Source organism: Thermobia domestica, chromosome 14, assembly GCF_964235325.1.
Source record: "Thermobia domestica chromosome 14, izTheDome1.hap1.1, whole genome shotgun sequence".
Lineage (NCBI taxonomy): Eukaryota > Metazoa > Arthropoda > Insecta > Zygentoma > Lepismatidae > Thermobia > Thermobia domestica.
This window is the reverse complement of record NC_137467.1, coordinates 141,811,356-141,826,603: the sequence shown is the minus strand read 5'-3', so window position 1 is coordinate 141,826,603 and position 15,248 is coordinate 141,811,356. Positions and strand designations below refer to the sequence as shown.

The 15,248-nt window shown below is 35.0% G+C and overlaps 1 protein-coding gene across 2 annotated transcripts in view; it reads right to left on the bottom strand.

Annotated features, from left to right (window-relative positions):
- Window positions 1-15,248, bottom strand: part of Cyfip (Cytoplasmic FMR1-interacting protein Sra-1) — a 110,311-nt gene that overhangs the window by 39,540 nt on the left and 55,523 nt on the right. Inside the window, exon 12 of one of the 2 annotated variants that reach the window (XM_081738943.1) lies at window positions 7,231-7,299. The exons of the other annotated variant lie outside the window; for it this stretch is intronic. Coding sequence (XP_081595069.1) covers window positions 7,231-7,299 — 69 coding nt within the window. The remainder of the gene's footprint in view (window positions 1-7,230; window positions 7,300-15,248) is intronic. 2 annotated transcript variants of the gene reach the window in all.

Below are 15,248 nucleotides of genomic sequence, written 5' to 3'. Positions count from 1 at the left end.
AAATCTTAAACTCTATTGATTTCATTGTATTTATGAAGTCAATAGATACTTCAATTTTTGTTAACCGACTTTATCAATACAAAAAAAAAAAAAAAAAAAAAAAAAACCGCAACAATTGTCATTATTTTCATTGTTACTATACTATATTTTATTCTTGTTTTGGATTTCAATTAATAATTTACGGTATACCTACTTGCTACTTACATTTATTTGTTATAACATTAATAAAACTTCTGCCACACTCAGAACTGGTTAAGTATCACACTTGTTTGTTCACGTAAGATGAAAATCACACTCAACATGCTAATTTTAATATATTTTCGACAACTGAAACTTTCTACATTCAAGTTAATATACTCAAAAAATATTTCTCACTTACAAATAGTTAAAATGGTACAAGGTTTTTATTTTGGGTATGAGCAACTACATATATTAATGACGTTTATCGCATGAACGTAGTTAAAAACTTTCACTACACAAGGCAAAAACCTACATCTACCTTCTATACAGTCTACGATCTATTAAAAAAAAAAGTAATACTTTAAAAAATCTATAGTGCTGTTAAATTTTTGGCCAGATAATGCATATATCAATTAAATCATATGCGCAATTAAAAAAAATAATACTATAAACTTCTTTGGGAGCTGAATTGAGCCTGAAAATATCTACTCAAATGAAAGATAAATCACGCAAAAGCACTAAAACTACATGAAGTAAATTTTAATATACCGGTATAATGTTAGGGATTTTATATTTACTTTTTTTTCCTGCATTTGCTGGTCCTATTTTAATATTTCGTACACTTTTAACATCTGTCAGCTTCTTCGGAGGAATGCATTTCTTACAATTAAATCTCGAACTCCTCTACATGTTATTTTTATTCTTCTGCATGAAAATACCGAACGAATGTTTCTTTTTAGCGAAAAAAAAAATTAATTCGAAACACCACTGTTAGAAGTAATAATCATACACTTATTATGAACTATCTTAGAACGTGCTTCTATTTTGATTTATGCTATTTCAATGTTGCCAGAGACCAAATTTACCTATCAAAGAACTTTGATAATTGGTAACACTGAAAGAGCAGAAATCAAAATAGAAGCACATATTTCAAAACAGTTCTGTTTTGTTATTGCCCTCTTGCGAGGAATATTAGTGATTAGAAGTCGCGGCTTAAGTAAGCCAAGTCGACTATATCGCAAAAATTGTTATAAAGTGAAATTGGTTTTACAAAATGACCCGTCCAATATGTAAGAATAGCCCGTTAAACGTAGACTTGACTTTCAATATTAAACTTGTATAGGAAGAGGATAAGCGGCGCCAAGCATAATTAAGAAACTATAATTGGTCTAAAGTAAAAAATTGTTTAAAATTAAAAAAGTGATAAAAATGAGAGCAAAGCTGCCTTATACTTAGGTTCTTGGACGCCATCTTGATTTCCCGACAGTTCGTAATGTATTTAATTATTATTTTTTACAGTGGTGTTTCAAAATTAGATCTTATTCATACAATTTTAGGACTAAAAAGGAGCATACGTTCTTACTTTTACACACAAGAATAAATATAGCATGCATAGAGGAAAAAAGTTCACGATTTACCCCGTAAGAAATTTACTCCTCTGAAGAAGCTCACAGAAGCAAAGTAAGAGAAATATCAGAAATTAAAAAAAAAGACACAATTCAAATAATAACAAAAAAAAAAAAACATATCGATTTATTATTTTATTTGTTGTTTTTAATAATGGTGCAGTTAGACTTATTACATCTAAGGCAAAAAATTCATTGTTCTTAAGGTTGCTTTAACAACTATATCAAAATCGAAAACAAATATTCTTAAGAAAATACCAGCAAGCACCAATTTCACAATACCTTGATGGACAAGCACAAAAGGGGAAAACAAAATCTGGACGGAGTAGTTAATTGGCAGATTTATTGTATACATATATATTTTAAAACAAATTATTCCGCACTGCAAGAAGCAATCTTTTATACCGCTACGTGAATTTTTCTATCCTGAAGAAAATGGAACAAATTCGAAAGAAACCCAATTCACTACTCCACCTACTTTTAGGATTTACCACACAGTTTTGTATTTGTTTGTGCATCATGCTCTTTTCCTTTAAAAAAAAAATCAAATAGCTAAGCACGTTAAATTTCAATCTTTTACACATTCAGAAATACTGGTGGTGTGTTTTAAACAAAAAACGAACAAAATTCAAAACATAAAGTGTCAGTACGAAAAAAAAGATAATGTAATAATAATGAAAGCCAACAATCGAGCAACTATCTTTTTCATGCTTAGCATCAGCAATGACTTAACATTAAAAACCATGGGAGAATGGAGAAAGCGAGTCCTTTTTATCAATCAAACATTGAACTATTTTTAAATATTACTTTTCTAAAATGAATCGAGAAGCTAAATTCTATTATCGTTGCTAATTCTTTACATTATTTATAAGAGGGTTGTATCACACTGATTTGCACTTTCGAGTATTCCGCCGTAACAATCGAGCATATAAGCCACTTGTATTAGGACTGATGTGTTATCTAATGGCAGTATTAATCAAAGGAATACAAATCCACATTTCACTATCAGCTGCTACCACACGAGTGGACAAGTTTCATCAAAGAGCGCCACTACATGACTTGACTTCTGTTGAGAGAGGATATGACCACTGCAAACATTCACAGGTTTGGTATCCCTGTTCACTACCGTAACGCATTCACATTTCAACTCTCCCACCGAAAATCGAACCCGGGGACCCAAAGCACAAAAGCACACGTGCCAGTCACTAGACCAGCACGAAGACTAGGAGGTCAGTGGGAGAATGTGACATGTAATGTCACAGAAGATCGTGTACGACACAACGGACAGTTGGAGAAATGGCTCGCGTCACCGAAAATGGGAACCACAGTCAGAAGGAAAGTGGGAGAGACAACGCCATCTAATATGACGAATAGAATGGGTCATCCTGGACACCAATGCACCTTGTTTTAGAAAACAGAGATGCACAGGACTCAACGGACTCACCCATAAGGTGTAGGTGTTTACTAGGTAGATTATCCAAGCCCTGACTGCAACAAGAAAACAATACCTTCTTAATTAACAAAAATTGGCTACTTACCAATGAATCCTCCGTTGAAAAATTTAAAGGTTTTGACGTTTCGGAACTCTCAGCTGCTTCCTTCCTCAGTGGCAAGGCAAGAAGGATTAATACGGAAAGGAGTAAAAGCAGGAATACATACCACTATATAAAAGTAACGTACAAAAAAGATCCTGAGATGAATAGAGCAGAATGAAAAAAGAATGAACTGAATAAAAAAGAACGTGACGTCTATGTTAGGCCACTATTGCCAGATCCAAAGTATGCATCAAAGGTAGGTACCCAAGTTTGATCAATGTTGCCAGTATCAAAGTTCAATGCAGGTTTGTATTTATGAATAAAGAACAATTCTTTAATTTCACGTTGTTTTCTTGATTTTGCTGAACCTATTACCTTAACCTGTTTTATATTATGTGAATGTTGTTTTAGATGAAGCGCTAAATCCGACATGCCTTCTTCATGTGACTTTTTTGATCGTCTAACAAAATTGCGAATGTTGATCCATTAAGTAAGGCAGGCATTTACCGCGTCCATTGCGAATGTGATTCCTCATGCATTGGCCAAACTAAACGTAATATTAACACGCGTGTGAAGGAACATGTTAGACAATCAAAAAAGTCACATGAAGAAGTCATGTCGGGTTTAGCGCTTCATCTAAAACAACATTCACATAATATAAAACAGGTTAAAGTAATAGGTTTAGCAAAATCAAGAAAACAACGTGAAATTAAAGAATTGTTCTTTATTCATAAATACAAACCTGCATTGAATCTTGATACTGGCAACATTGAACGAACTTGGGTACCTACCTTTGATGCATACTTTGGATCTGACAATAGTGGCCTAACATAGACACCACGTTCTTTTTTATTCAGTTCATTCTTTTTTCATTCTGCTCTATTCATCTCAGGATCTTTTTTGTACGTTACTTTTATATAGTGGTATGTATTCCTGCTTTTACTCCTTTCCGTATTAATCCTTCTTGCCTTGCCACTGAGGAAGGAAGCAGCTGAGAGTTCCGAAACGTCAAAACCTTTAAATTTTTCAAGGGAGGATTCATTGGTAACCAATTTTTTGTTAATTTTGAATATTCCCCCATGCGCCCATGTACGAGGGTCACTACGAAAGTTTTGAGATGTGAAATAACTTACATACTTAAAATCAATTACATTTTCTCAAAGTATTCACCATTACACTGTACACACTTTTGCATCCTCGAAAACCACTTTTGGAAGCAGTGTTGCCAGTCTTTTTCCTCAAGTGTTGAAAGTTCATTCTCGTAAGCCACTACAGTTTCTTCAGGGCTGCAAAATCTCTTCCCATGCATGCGATCTTTGATCCTGGGAAACAGAAAAAAATCACACGAGGCCAAGTCAGGGCTATACGGCGGATGAGTCAGAAGTTTGACCTCCGTAGATTCTAAAAACTGAATTGTGAACGGCCGTGTGTGCGGACGCGTTGTCATGATGAAGCAGGATCCCACGTAACCCAGTTCTTGGACGCCGTTTCCGAAGCTTCTGGAACACTTTTGTTAGGCAAACAGTGGTGTACCACTGAGCAGTAACAGTCCTTTGTTCTTCAAGTGGAACAATTGCAACATGGCCAGATTTGGAGAAGAAAGTTGCGACCATCTTCTTCCCCACACTTCGCGGTCGCTTCACTTTCGTGGGTGGATTTTCGTCTGGAAAGATCCAAACTGTAGACTGGCGTTTATTTTCAGGGTCAAATTGATAGATCCAAGTCTCATCACCAGTAACAATGTCAGAGACGCGTCGAGAATTCCCTCCATCAAATCTTGCAAGCATTTCTTCACACCATTCCACACGCATGCGCTTCTGCTGTTCAGTCAAAGTGTGAGGCACCCAACGAGATGAAACCTTTCTGAGCCGAAAATGATCATGAAGAATTTTTGTTACAGCTGGCGATCCAATGTTCACTGTAGATTCAATGTCCTTGAAAGTTGTTCGAGGATTTTCTCGAATCATTTGTTCCACAGCTGCAATGTTTTCATCTGACACAGCTGTTGCCGGACGTCCAGCTCTCTCTTCATCTTTAAGCGATGTCCGGCCTCTTCTGAATTCACCAAACCACCGAAAAATTGTAGCACGGGAAGGAGCAAGGTCCCCAAATGCCCCCTGCAAACGGTCAAGGCTTTGTGTCTCGTTCAAACCACTTTTGAAGTCGTAAAGGATCATTGCTCGAAAATGTTCCCTTTCGAGCTCCATTCTAGACAGCCGAATACTGCTCACATCAACAAACAAGTGAAGGCGATACGGCCACGTCGATAAGAGAGGCGAGTTGAAACTTGCTTCGCTTCTTCGCTCTGGATACCACTACCGAACGCAATTGTTAGAATTCAAATACTGTGCCACAACAATGCGTATCTCAAAACTTTCGTAGTGACCCTCGTAATTATAATACCTTCTTAACTTCGCCCTTTTCATTATCATCTGTACAGGGCTGTGAGGAAATATCGCAAAAAAACTTTCACGGTGCCGATATCAATTAATTGCAAGCAACTATTCACGTGCAGGTGTGACGCACTCCGAAAAGGAAATTCCAAAATGGCTTAAACGGTTATTCCATACGGTGGAAAAAGTAATGTTCAGAGATGTTCTTATCATATTTCGAAAGAAGTATATTGAAAATTAGATCTACTAACCGAGTTGTAACTACTCTATTCATGTGAAAATAAATAGATAAATAAACATATAGAGGGTGTTAATGTGCAGAGAAAAGCACAGGCTCACGAATTTCGAAAATGAGTTTTGAGGAAAACACTTTGGACAAGATTATGAAAGAATGACGAGACATAGGAGACATGAATCCCGTAGAATTTCACAGAATTCACATGTTACTGAATAGCATACGAAAATTTAAATGTCTTTCGGTAGGCGGCGTTAAGTCATTCGAATAAAAAATACGGGTGAAGTATACAGCTGGGGAGAGTCTGAGAAAGAAGCCTTCAAATTAAGTCAAGAAATAGACAGAAAGATAATACTGAAATGCCTGGAAAATGAGTAACGAACTACGCTGATAGTATTAGATCTGCTCCGGATAAAATACAATATGGCGAACTTTCAAGTTCTTTAAGCCGTGTAGTTAGTTACCTATGTATACTAATTTCGGTTCTAGCAAATATAAATTACATGTCTACTTTAACGTTGATGAAGTCAAAGATAAATGTTCTATTACGAAACAGAGGAAACAACCGACATTTTTATATTAAATTCCCTTTCGTATATATATATATATATAGATCAGTAGTAATATCCTTCAATATAAATATTCTTCAGGAATGTAAATTAGATTATTCATATTCAATTTCATTTCAGTTCTGAATGGAGCTTACATTTAGTATTTTCTAGTAAATACAGAATGAATAATGTATCTATGACATCACAATTTGTTGCAGAACGTATTCTTTGATAACGGGGAATAGATCGATAATACAAGTTACTTCATTACATAATATTTTTCTAAATACTAAATAATTACTCAAGAAAAAAATAGTATTATGTTTGATTTTTCGTAATATTTTAAAATCGTGAAAATAAGGCGGAAGTATCCTTAATTACGTTGATTAGGCATTCGGTCCACCTATGGAACCGTCGTTAGTTTTGTAGACTTAGAAAAAGTAAAAAGAATGGATGAGGGAGAAAAGTCTTTTATATTTACATGTTCCTAACTCTAAAAACCTGACGACAGTTCCCATAGGTAAGCCAAGTCCATATTAAATGTAATTAAGAAGACGGAATCTATTAAGCAGGAAATAAAAAAATACATTTAGGTCTAGAATTCAATGTCTTAATAAATGATAGGGTTGCATTTGTTTTATTTTCATTCCAACTAATAATAAAGAGATCGTAATATTAGGTAATTTATAATACGATAGACTTTTATTAAATTGAAATTAAGTTTTCAACTTAGATTTCTCCGCGTTAACTAACGTAACATCAGAAATCAAATAGTTACTGTGAAACTCAGCTTTTGTTGCTAATGAACATTTTAAATAGCAAATACGTCCTCTTAATATAATTTCATATATAATTTAGAATAGTGATTGTTATTTATTAAGAAACAGAAATTCATTTAGAAAAGGACCACTTTCTCCATTGCGTGTCTACCTGAATACGTTTCTCCATGGTGATGAGGTCGCTGCATTCTTCGTTATGCTGGTGTCTCACCGTGCATTTCTACAGCAACAGAATAGACACCAACACCGTTAGCACGATACTTAACAAAATCGGCAAGAAAAAATAATAAATCAAGAACCAAAGATATAGAAAAAAAAAAGTCACACACGCACACTTTCTCACTTGTAACTCAGATGGACACATATATGATGATGAAACGCGGATCAGCAAAAAAATGAAAGAAGGAAAACGAAAATTGTATGAAAATATGAGCATTCTTCTCCATTATCGTGCACACTTGTTTCTCTCTTCCAAACACAGCTTCCACACACAACAATGTTTGCAAATCTCTAATACAATAATAAGCACTTAACATATTTAATACTATTTACTTCTAATACACACCCAATACTAATCTAACTCACACTTTTACCAAATATACTTATAAAAACAATTCTACTTAATAATACTGTGAATATTAAAAACATATAATAATGATTCAATGACTACTAATATTACAAAAAAACTGAGAGAGTTAAATTCAATTATTGTCATCAATTTATATACAAGAAAGTATTGAATAACAGGGAAACATTTTCATGGCTGAAAGTACTCTCGCAGAAACAAACCACAAGAGATTTTACAAAATAATAAAATAAAAATAAAGAAGAGTATGAAATTGCTTTGATAAAAAGTATTGCTCTTTCTAATCATTGGGGCTACCTCGAATATTTCCGTATTTACACGATTCTAAGAGACACCTTTTGGTTGATTTTTTGCCGCCAAAATCAAGGTGCGTTTTAAGCCAGGTTGTCATTTTACAAGAATCTTGTAGCTATTATTAAAAAATCTTACAACCCAATCTTTCTATTCACTGTTTACACATTACAACTTTCTGAAAGCAAGAAAACTATCTCCACTCATGCAGCATTGCACTCTAGTAAACAAATAGACAACCTCCTTATTAAAAATGTGTATTTTTTGCGCCCTTTCCCTCCCCGTCCAAAAGAATCCCTCGTTTCGGAGGCGGCGGAACTGTTTTTTTCTTTAAGTCAGTGAGAGCCTGACAGCAGATAGCAAGACGACCCAGAAAGTTGCACATGGTTTGACTCCTTGCAAGATGAAAAAAAAAAAAGTTGTATGTACCTTTCATAACTATGTAAGATTCTTGTAAAGTGGCAACCTAGCTTTAGATTTGAGTTATGCAAATTTAGGCCAGATTAGATGAGTTTTGCCAAAAACTGCTAATCCCATTAGTTACGATTCTGTAAAGAATGTGTATTTTGCGTGTAGGAACAGAATGTAGAAATAAAATCGTGCATTTTACGCGAAGTAAAAACCCTTTAAAATTACTCCGCAAACCAATGGGAAATGAAAGAGGATTCTTGTGAATTTACGAAAGCGGAGATTATTCCTTCCCCTCCCACATACTATGGCTGGTGTCTTCCTCCGTTTAAAAAGCACAAACAAGTGAGTCACACATCTTGAAGCTCGACAATTGATAACAAAATAAGCAGTTTAAAAATGCTGCAAAGGAAGTTGGAGTTTCCCAATTTTTTCTTCAAAAATTGGGGGTGCGTCTTACATTTAAGGACTTCTTAGATTTGCGTAAATACAGTATTAACAGTGCAATGCGACCGTACAGATACGAATATCAGCTGTACCCAAAGCCAATGAATCGTATTTCTTAAGGAACTATACAGGTTCTATTTGGAAAGTGATGATGATTTCCTAACTATTCGAAAAAAAATCGAGAAATTCTTTGCTCGGGTCTTTACGAAACTTGATACTAGAAGTTATATTTCGTGCGGTTTAAAATTCACTTTCCGTGGTTTATACGGTAATTAAAAAAGAAAGATACTTTCAAATATAACATATAATAACCAGCTCAAATTACAGTTCTTTATAGTTCGTGTTTTAGATTGATTCAGTTAAATTCGAGTCATAATTCGGCACGAAATGTCGTGTGAAAGAACGTAGTGATTATTTTGAGCGTAGATTCCATTAACATAACAATGACTGTGAAGTAGACGAAGCAAAGGAGGAAAGGAGTGTAAAACAGGTACGGCGACAGGGTTAACACGAATTCATTAGGCTTTCTACAAATGAAAAATGGTAATTCCGGAATTGAAAACTGGGCCTCATTTCGTCTCTAGTATATCTCACAGAGAAACGAAAGAAAGGCAAAGGAAAATCTTGTACTTTACGTGAAGTTATGTTCATGCAAGAAGATGGATTTCGTTGCTGTTGCACCCACTAAGTCGTATATAAATTACTTTGGCCCACTGATAATACAAAAACAACATCGAAGAACAAACGAGCAGCATTGACAGGTTTAATGCCAATGAGCAATCCGTGTTTGTTTCAAATCCTGGTGTTTCCGTAAAAAGAAGATTAAAAAAAAAGTACTGCTTCATGTTCCATATTTCTACTCTACTTTATGTAAATATATATATATGAGAGAGATGCACGGGCGAGTTTATAAACACCAAAGATTATAAAAATCACGACTGGGATATGGGCTAGTAACTTTTTTCCTTGGGAGTAAAATTTTGTTATTTGCATCCCTGATATATATATATATATATATATATATATATATATATATATATATATATATATTTGATTTACAGTTTAGTGTCCCATTCATCACCGAGGTTATATTAGAAGTCGACCTACAGCTCAACACGGAATCCGAATCACATGAGCCCCCGCCGGGTCTCGAACCGGGATCTCCCACGCCAAAAACGCGTGTATGCTAACCGCTTAGCCACGAAGGACCTCCTAGAGAAAAATATCGTTAGAAACAAATAGTACAAACTAAGTTATTGTCAAAATGACACAACTATACATGAACCGGTATTCGACTGATTATTAGCTTTTAGTACAGTATATTCCGCTTAAAAGAACCAGATATAATATATATATCAAATCCCGCTAAATATACAGGGTGGCCCAAAAGTAGGTATACAGTCCCGTACTGATCATCTCATTGCTTTTTATATCATTTCTTATTGTTATCCATCAGATAGACTTACAAGTAAACCTTACGTTTGGGTGAATCGAGTTGCTGACTGAGACACATATGAGAAAGTAGTACTAAATGGGGTCAGTATTTCAGTGAAGTTTTAGGTGCGAAGCTCCAGGGGTTTAGGAGATACAGCTACCAGAACATCACAAGGAAGTACAGAATAGTCTTAATACAGTTGGAGGTAAAAGCTCTGTAAGACCTCTTGTAACGACAAAAGGTGAATAACAAATATATGGGTACATATTATGACTAGGGGGAAGTCATATAGTAAGGATATACCTGACGGCGGCCATCTTGAAATCCGCCATTTTGAATTAAGGTTAAGTTTTTAAAATAGGAATAGGGTCATGTGATACATGATTTAAAGCGCAAATTTAATCAGAAGAACAATGGTGACTTTAATTTTGATTTACGCGCAATTGGTAAAAAGTTACAGGGAAATTAAATATTGTTGTAGTATATGTATTAGTCCTTTACCCACCTTGTAAATTTTGTGTTAACGATAATAATTAAATAAAAAAAGCAGATGGATAAATATTAGGTCTATGGTAAGAGTTGCCTTGATGGCGGCCATGTTCAAATCCGCCATTTTGAATCAGACAAAAGTTTTATACAAAACGCATAACAATGACACCTTATTAATAGCAAAGTTTACCATAAATCCAACGGTATAACCATTTTTGCTTTATCGTTAACCAGCATTTGTTATCGCATAAAAAAGTTGCTAATTTAAGGAAAAATGACCAAAGTGGAATTGAGTCATCATTGAACTTGGGTCTTTCTTCCAGAAAAGTCCTCAATTAGTACAATCAATATGTAGTTCAGAAAAGAGTTCATGACTTGCACAAATGCTCTGCCCGAAGTCATCTATTGCATTACTCTATTCCCATTTAATTTTGTGCTGGTTAATGATAAAGCAAAAATGGTTATACCGTTGGATTTATGGTAAAATTTGCTATTAATAAGGTGTCATTGTTATGCGTTTTGTTTAAAACTTATCTGATTCAAAATGGCGGATTTGAACATGGCCGCCATCAAGGCAACTCTTACCATAGACCTAATATTTATCCACCTGCTTTTTATTAATTTATTATCATTAACACAAAATTTACAAGGTGGGGTAAAGGACTAATACATATGCTGCAACAATATTTAATTTCCCTGTAACTTTTTACCAATTGCGCGTAAATCAAAATTAACGTCACCATTGTTCTTCTGATTAAATTTGCGCCTTAAATCATGTATCACATGACCCTATTCCTATTTTAAAAACTTAACCTTAATTCAAAATGGCGGATTTCAAGATGGCCGCCGTCAGGTATATCCTTACTATATGACTTCCCCCTAGTAATAATATGTACCCATATATTTGTTATTCACCTTTTGTCGTTACAAGAGGTCTTACAGAGCTTTTACCTCCAACTGTATTAAGACTATTCTGTACTTCCTTGTGATGTTCTGGTAGCTGTATCTCCTAAACCCCTGGAGCTTCGCACCTAAAACTTCACTGAAATACTGACCCCATTTAGTACTACTTTCTCATATGTGTCTCAGTCAGCAACTCGATTCACCCAAACGTAAGGTTTACTTGTTAGTTTCTTTGTTATTTGTTCTTAATGTATTAACGTATGCCAACTAACTGGATCGAAATCCGGACGTTGACATACAGAATTTATATCCACACATAGCTCACGTAATAATAACCATGTTAACATGGGGCAATTTAGAAAGAAATCTCATAACGAATTTAACCATTTAATTTTAGGTAGAGCAATAATTTGTTAAGATGGATAGTGTTGATTGGATAAATAAAACTAGATATCAGATTAGATAATTACCCAAAACTGGTGCTGTGGCCTTATGAAAAAATCAATAATAACTGTCATATTAAATTAGAAGTTAGGTTTTGATGTGAATCAAAATTGGTGATGAAGTCGAATATTAGAAGTGTGTTATTGATCCGTAACCAACATGTACTGACCACGTTTTGATCGGCGAAGAAGTAAGAGGTCGAACCTTCTGTGATGGTCACTTCAAAATTCTCTCAAATTCACTACTCTTTTTGTCCACCTACCTTTTCTTCCTAGTTTTTGGTAGTGTCAGTTCTTCCGCTTACAATTACATTTTCAAGAATTTCCTCATGACTTGAAGTAGGAAGTGTTTGTTATTGAGTTGACACATTGCTGCATAACGTAAGTTATATTTCCTATTAAAAGAAGGTTTTTATCCAGACATAGTTTGGAATTGTTACGAGACTTCCTTAATTGCTCTACATATGTGAACGATCTAACAGCACCAGAGTGGGAATTGAGTTTTTATTTCCATTTAAAATATGAAAATTTACAAAATATTAATATCAAGGTTAATAAAATATCATTTACCCTTTACCAATTAACTTCAGTCATATTACAGTATTTTTACTTATGTCTTAGGCTCAGAACAGCCGAAGCAAATAAACCTATAAGCTAGAATGTTATACTTATCAATGTAGGGGGTGTATACCTACTTTTGGACCACCCCGTATATCGACTTTGGATTCCAAAAATTTTATTAGGAAGTGATTTCAGATCCACGTTCGGTAAGATTCTTACTTATCTTAGGCAATACACAAGACTAAAATATTTCACTGTTATTCAATAACCCTGTATAATCATATTTATCTTATAAATGTATTCTGCTGAAAACAACCCAAAAACGTTGATGGCCAACGCTGAAAACAGCCCAACGCAAAACAAAATAGTTACCAGTATATTATACTGGATAAACGAAACTAAAGTCTCTTGGAATAAACGATAGACAAATGATACCAATAATGACGAATTAAGCTTCTACGAGTGAACTTTCTTGCGGATAACACAGCAATCTAAAACTGTCAAGCATTATGATACAATGTAAAAATATCAATAATCACTGATTACCGGCTTTATTATTATAGAAGATTATAGATTATGATGTTTTGTGATTATAGAAATATTAATCATGATAGATTATTCTGACTTGATGATCAGACCTGAAGTTATCCGCAAGAACAGACAAGTCCATCTGTTTCACAGATTTATTTAATTTATTTTAATGGTCAGCAAAATGAGTAAGCCTATCATCACCCATGGCATTCCTGAAGTAATTTTTGAGATGTTCAACACAGGAAAAAACAATTAACATAATGTTGCAGAAATTACCATTGAGAACTTGTGAGATTCAGGGAAGATCAGTTGGTACTTTTTGGTGAAAACTTAAAAAACTTCTCAAATAGTGGCAATTAAATAGTAACATCATTATGAACGAAATTGTATTATTGGTTTCACCATCAATTTATACAGAATATTTAGCTACCACAGCTAGATCTGCCGAAACATGTAATTCATTATTTTCCAACATGATGTGCATGGTTCACACATTTTTCGACTATCTTAAATTCTCTTTTTAAATCTAGGATACACTTGGGCGCGTGAGGAAGAATTTCTAAACATATAAACTTGAAGTCAACCCATCATACCCTTTTAGCACTATGAGTGTTTACTATTTTTAGTAGATCTGTTATTTCTTCAGTATATTTACTATTTTTTTGTAACTTGCTCAGTGTAAGTTGTGCTAATCGGTGTACGAGATCGCCGAGGGTGGACCAATAGAGGACCTGGCAAAATTTTGAGTAGACCAAGATTCAACCAGGTTAACGCCACACGTGGCACTGTATTTAAAAAATATTGAAAAACATTCAAGATCATTTCATTATGGTAATACACTGAAAAAGAGATACGTATAAAGTACTTCTGCTTCTAGATAGGAATAACAAACAGAAATGTTTACAACATTTAGACAAAGAGGCGAAAGAACGAATTTCCCACCTTACTATATTTAAATGAACGTTATCAAAAGTGGGTACCAGTTAATACGTGTACAGTTTCTTTTCTAGAAAACAATTTCTTCTTCAAAAGTACAGTTGGTTCTAAAAATCATGCCTCTACAAGTACTTCATGAAAAACTCTTGATCTGATTTCAAAAGTGTTATGGCGTGAAATCGGCTTAATGGTATTTGAGTGAAACGCCAGCAGTCCGAAAGATGAAGTATTCAGGTTTCGTCTGGTTGGCAGGGTACGTCACTAGTGTGCAGATATGGCGCAAGCTAGTGACACCCTCTAACAACCATCAGTCAACTGGACAATTCTCATCAGGATTCAAGATATAGAAAGGGTTCGACTATCGCTCGTACCGTGCTGCCGAAGGATGCAACATTAATATCTGTGATTTGAAAACTTGATGTATGAAGGCTATTTTCTAAGAAAGGTCCAACTGTCAATGGAAACGAAACTAGTAAAGCTAGTGCCAAAAATTTTTGGTTATTTTCTTTATACACACTAAGCATTTTTTCTATATATTTATCATGTTTGTTTAAATATTTATCATAGCGTTCGACAAGTTTTTGTATTCCCTTGTCACAGAAATCACGCACCTATGACCGAAGCCAATCTTCAACCGCTGCTTTTGTTTTCACTTCTTAATCGATGTCAAACCAGTAACCGGCGAGAAACTGCTTCAAGTAGGGGGTCAGATGAAAATCACTTGGCGCAAGGTCCGGGCTATACGGTGAGTGGTCCAGTTGCTCCCATCCAAAAGATCTGGTTAACTGGTTAACGCTTGCGCTTTGAGCAGCAGAGTGAGGGTATGCACCGTCATGCAGCACGAAAACAGCAGATAACAGCTGACCACGCCGCTTATTTTGTATAGCACGTCGAAGCTTTATTCAGGTCGCGCAATACCCAGCAGAGCATATGGTAATTCCTCGTGGCATGAACTCGACTAACAGGACACCATGGCGATCCCAGAATAAGGTAGCCATAATCTCGTGTGCAGACATTGTCTACTTGGCTTTCCCTTTGACTGGAGATATATGTCGCTATTCCATTGGTTGCCACTTCGATGGTGGAGTCATTTGGGAAATCAATGTTTCGTCCCCTGTGACAATGTGGTCCAACAGTTG